The sequence below is a fragment of the Lathyrus oleraceus genome, chromosome 1 (genome assembly GCF_024323335.1).
Source record: "Lathyrus oleraceus cultivar Zhongwan6 chromosome 1, CAAS_Psat_ZW6_1.0, whole genome shotgun sequence".
NCBI lineage: Eukaryota > Viridiplantae > Streptophyta > Magnoliopsida > Fabales > Fabaceae > Lathyrus > Lathyrus oleraceus.
Genome location: NC_066579.1, coordinates 40523427 through 40528683, shown reverse-complemented (window position 1 = coordinate 40528683; position 5257 = coordinate 40523427). Strand labels below are relative to the sequence as shown.

The window sequence follows — 5257 nt, the reverse complement described above, 5'->3', positions numbered from 1 at the left end:
AAGTATGTGATGATAGATGTTTAAGTATTACATGTTTTATTTAACCTGTGTTATGGAGTAGGTTTATGTTGTGTTTGAGTGACACCTTATATGTGTAGTTGTTTTAATTTTGTATTATTTTGCGTTGGATTGTTAGGGTGTTACGTGGTGGTATCAGAGTAGGTCGGCCCATCCTGCCAAGTTTTTGACATGATAATTGTTCCCTAGCATGCAACATGTATGTATGCAATGTCGATGCATGTTTCTTCTAATAGCTTTTTGTTGGTGTGCAGAGATATGACTCGAAGAAACGATCGAGAAATTATTGATGATTTGGAGTCAGTAGCTCAAGCATTGCAGGGTCAGCAGAATCACCAAGGTGCTAATGATGAATTATATGGTCTAGAAAAATTCAAAGAAACAATCTTCCGACTTTCAAGGGCATATATGATCCGGAGGGTGCGCATACATGGATCAGTGAGATTGAGAAGATTTTTTGAGTGATGGCTTGCACTAAAGTTCAAATGGTGCAGTTCGATACTCACATGTTGTCAGAAGAGGGCGAAGACTGGTGGGATAATGCACGTCAGAGACTGGAGGCTCTTGATACTGAAATTACTTGGGTTGTGTTCGGAGCTTATTTCCTAGAGAATTACTTTCCTGAGGATGTGCGCAGTAAGAAGGAAGTTAAGTTCCTCGAGCTAAAGCAATGGAATATGTCAGTTGTTGAGTATGCTACTAAGTTCAAAGAAATGGTAAATTATTCCACACTACAATGGTGTTGCTACTGAAGGGTCAAAGTGTATCAAGTTTGAAAGTGGATTGCATCATCAAGCAGGGTATTGGGTACCAAGAGATTCACCAATTTCCTATGTTGGTAAATAAGTGTAAGATATATAATGACGAGAGCATGGATCGTTCTGCTCACTATAAGAGTCTTAGTGAAAGGAAAGGGAAGAAATGGTATCGTATGAAATTGTATAGTGCTCCAGCTGAAAAAGGGAAGCAGAGGGTTTTAGATGAGAAAAGACCAACTAGGGGAGAGACTCATGTTTCTATCAATTGTTTCAAGTGTGGAGAGTCGGGGCACCATGCTAGTCAATGCAATAATAAAGTTTTGAAGTGCTTCTAATGTGGAAAGACATGTCACCGTATTGCAGATTGCAAGAGTGATGGGTCGAATTGTTATAACTGCGGCGAATAGGGTCATATTAGTACTGGCTATCAGAAACCAAAGAAGGTTCAGTCTGTAAGGAAATTGTTTACTTTGACTGGGTCAGAGACTACTAGCTTAGATACATTGATTTGAGGTATTTGTTTTATTAATAGTATTTCGTTGATTGCTATCATTGACACGAGTGCAGTGTATTCCTTTATTTTGTTTGATTGTGCTGAGAGGCTGGGTTTGAAATTATATGTTATGGGTGGGAGTATGGTTATTAATACCCCGACTAATGGTTCAGTGACTACTTCGTGGGTGTGTTTGAATTGTCCCCTGACTATTTATGGTAAGAGTTTTGGGATGGACTTAGTATGTCTTCCATTGAATCAAATCGATGTTATCCTTGGAATGAACTGGTTGGAGTTCAACCATGTTCAAATCAACTGTTTCGACAAGTCATTATCATTTCCAAAGTTTGATGCAAGTGATGAGTTGTTCGTATCCGCCAAGCAAGTGGATGAGTTCATGAAAGATGATGTTGAGGTGTTTATGATAATAGCTTCTATGAATGCTGGAAATAAAGTTGGGATTGATTAATTAACAATAGTTTGCGATTTTCCAGAAGTGTTTCCAGATGATATCAGTGATTTACCGCTGGAGCATGAGGTAGAGTTTGTTATAGACTTAGTACCTGGTACTAGTCTGGTGTTGATGGCTCCTTATAGAATATCTGCTTCAGAGCTGAGTGAGCTGAAGAAGCGATTGGAAGAGCTACTTGAGAATAAGTTTGTTCGACCGAGTGTTTCGCCATGGGGAACGTTGGCGTTGCAAATCAAGAAGAAAGATGGTAGCGTTAGGTTATATGTTAATTACCAACAACTGAACAAAGTCACAATTAAGAATAAGTATCCACTCTCGTGGATTGATGAACTGATGGATCAGTTAGTTGATGCTTGCATGTTCAGTAAGATCGATTTGTGTTTGGGTTATCATCAAATTCATGTGAAGTCAAAAGATATTTTGAAGACTACATTCAGAACGAGATATGGTCACTATGAGTATTCAATGTTGTCGTTTGGGATGTCTAATGCGTCAGGAGTGTTCATGGAGTACATAAATAGAATATTCCATCCGTACTTAGATCAGTTTGTGGTTGTGTTCATCAATGACGTCTTGATATATTTTAAGTCTAATGAAAATCATGTGCAACATTTGAGAGTTTTAGGGCTGATCTTACAAGAAAAGAAGTTGTATATGAAGTTATCCAAGTGTGAGTTCTGGTTAGGAGTAGTGAGTTTTCTTGGTCATGTGATTTCTAGTGGTGGTATTGTTGTTGATCCATAAAAAATAGACGCAATGTTGTAGTGGGAGACTCCAAAGTCTGTTACCGAAATCATAAGTTTTCTTGGTTTTGCTGGTTACTATAGGAGGTTCATTGAAGGCTTTTCGAAGTTGGCATTGCCTTTAACTCAGTTGACTTAAAAGAGTCAGACTTATGTTTGGGATGTGTATTGTGAAGAGAGTTTTCAAGAAGTCAAGAGGATATTGACACCTGCTTCAGTTTTGATTTTGCTAAATCTGAGTGAATCCTTTGTTGTGTAATGTGATGCTTCTAAGATGGGTCTAGGTGGTGTGTTGATGCAGAATGGTCAAGTTGTGTCTTATGCTTCTAGGCAATTGAAGGTTCATGAGAGGAATTATCCTAGCGTTATATGGAGGTTGCAGTCGTGGTATTTTGTCCTAAATATTTGGAGGCATTATCTATTTGGTTCCAGGTTTGAAGTGTTCAATGATCACAAGAGTTGTAAGTATTTATTCGATCAGAAAGAGTTGAATATGAGACAAAGGAGATGACTTGAATTTCTGAAGGATTATGATTTTGGCTTGAGTTGCCATTCGGGTAAAGCCAATGTTGTAGTCGATGTGCTGAGTAGAAAGTTGTTGCATATGTCAATGCTTATGGTTCGAGATTTGGAATTAATTGAGCAATTTAGAGATATGAGTTTGGTATGTGAAGAGACTTTTAATAGTGTGAGTTTTGGCATGTTGAAGTTGACCAGTGGTATTCTTAAAGAGACCAGAGAAGGTCAGAAAACCGATTTATGATTGGTTGATCAACTAGTTTTAATCGATTAAGTTAAAGGAAATGGTTTCATAATCGATGAGAATGGCGTGATGAGATTCATAGACATGGTTTGTGTAACAGATGTACCAGAACTTAAGAAGAGTGTTCTTGAGGAGGGTCATTGGAGTGGCCAGAGTATTCATCCTAGTGCCACTAAGATGTATCAAGACTTGAATAAGATGTTTTGGTGGCCAGGAATGAAGAAGGAGGAAGTTGAGCTTGCTTATGCTTGTTTGACTTGTCAGAAGTCAAAGATTGAACATCATAAGTTGTTGCATCTGATGGAACCATTGAGCATTCCTGAGTGGAAGTATGACAACATTTATATGGATTTCATGACTACTTTTTCGAATATGACGAAGGGATGTGATTCCATTTTGGTTGTTGTTGATAGACTGACTAAATCAGCTCAATCATTTGTCCTTTGCAGAAGTTGGTTGAGATGTACATCGAGAAGGTTGTTAGACTGCATGGATTTCATCGAGTATTATGTCAGATAGAGATCCAAGATTTGTGTCGAGGTTTTGTAATATTTTGCAGGAAGCGTTGGGTACTAAATAAAGTTGAGTTCTGCTTATCATCTGCATTCGGACAGTCAGATAGAGAGGACCATTCAATCGTTGGAAGATCTATTGAGGGTTTGTGTGTTAGAACAAGGAGTTGTTTGGGATAGCTATTTACCGTTGATTGAGTTCACCTACAACAATAATTTCCGTTCTAGTATTGGAATGGCACTGTTCGAGGCTTTGTATGGGAGGAGGTGCAGGACACCCTTGTGTTGATATGAATCAGGTGGGAGTGTTATGCTTGGACTTGAGATTATGCAGAAAATGTATGAGAAGATCAAGATGATCCAAGAGAAGATGAAAGTTTCACAAATTCACTAGAAGAGTTACCATGATAAGAGGAGGAAAGCACTTGACTTCCAAGAGGGAGATCATGTGTTTTTGCGAGTTACGTCAATAACTGGTGTTAGTCGAGCTTTGAAGTCTCGAAAGCTCACACCATGTTTTGTTGGTCCATTTCAGAACCTACAGAGGATAAGAGAGTAACCTATCAGATTGCATTACCATCGTAATTTTCTAATCTTCATGATGTGTTTCATGTGTCTCAATTGAGTAGATACATTCTGGATCCATCTCATGTGATCCAAGTGGATGATGTACATATGAGAGAGAACCTAATTGTTGAGGCATCACCTATGTAGATAGAGGATCGGAAAGTGAAGCAGTTGTGTGGTAAAGAGATTTCCTTGGTGAAGGTAGTGTGGGGAGGATCAGCTGGTAGAAGCTTGACATGAGAGTTGGAGAGTCAGTTGCGAGAGTCATGTCTGACTATGTTTTTTTAGGTAATTTTCGAGGGCGAAAATTATGTAAGTGGAAGAGAGTTGTAACACCCCGAAAGTTGATTAAATTATTTAATCATATTATCTCGTATTTTATTTAATCAATTAGTATTTGGTGTGCTTTTAATTAAAAATGTATGGTGATTTGTATGTGCGTGTGGGGCATTGGTGTGGTGTAGTGAAAGCCTAGGTAGGATGGTAGAAGTATGAGAATAATTAGAATAATTAAAATAATTAGAATTATAGTTATATTGATTCATAATTAAAATTAAATAGAAAAGGAGAGTTTTGGATGAAAAAATATAATATTAGAGAATAATGAGGATTATTATTATTAAAATAAAGTTAGAGTCAAAAAGGGTATTTTAGTAAATAAGAGAATAAGTGGGGGTATGGCGAAAATCACTAATTGAGGAGAATTAGATTTCTAATAAAAATTAGTTAGTAGAGAGTTTTTGGGGTTAGTACGTAGAAACAAAATTTGGGAGGAAAAAAGCAAGGTTAAGGCTTGAAAAGGGAATAACAAACTTAAGCAATCTGAATTTTGCAAGCAATCCAAGGTAAGAGGGGATTACTCCTAATACGGCGTTGAATGCATGATTAGGTAGATGGAAGTACTTAATGCCATTAGTTTTTTTCCCTATTT

The 5257-nt window shown here is 37.5% G+C and overlaps 1 protein-coding gene across 1 annotated transcript; it reads left to right on the top strand.

Annotated features, from left to right (window-relative positions):
- The first annotated feature begins 228 nt into the window (after window positions 1-228).
- On the top strand, window positions 229-1738 carry LOC127089884 (uncharacterized). Its single transcript, XM_051029376.1, has 5 exons — window positions 229-438; window positions 513-734; window positions 818-1030; window positions 1140-1219; window positions 1309-1738. Exons 1-5 carry the CDS (start codon window positions 229-231, stop codon window positions 1736-1738), a joined length of 1155 nt encoding a protein of 384 aa, XP_050885333.1.
- Window positions 1739-5257: the final 3519 nt, after the last annotated feature.

Coding starts and splice junctions, on each gene's coding strand:
- LOC127089884 (XM_051029376.1), top strand. CDS start 229: ATGTCGATGCATGTTTCTTCTAATAGCTTTTTGTTGGTGTGCAGAGAT. Junction 439..512: donor GGGCATATATGATCCGGAGG/GTGCGCATACAT, acceptor CAAATGGTGCAG/TTCGATACTCACATGTTGTC. Junction 1,220..1,308: donor GCTATCAGAAACCAAAGAAG/GTTCAGTCTGTA, acceptor TTTTATTAATAG/TATTTCGTTGATTGCTATCA.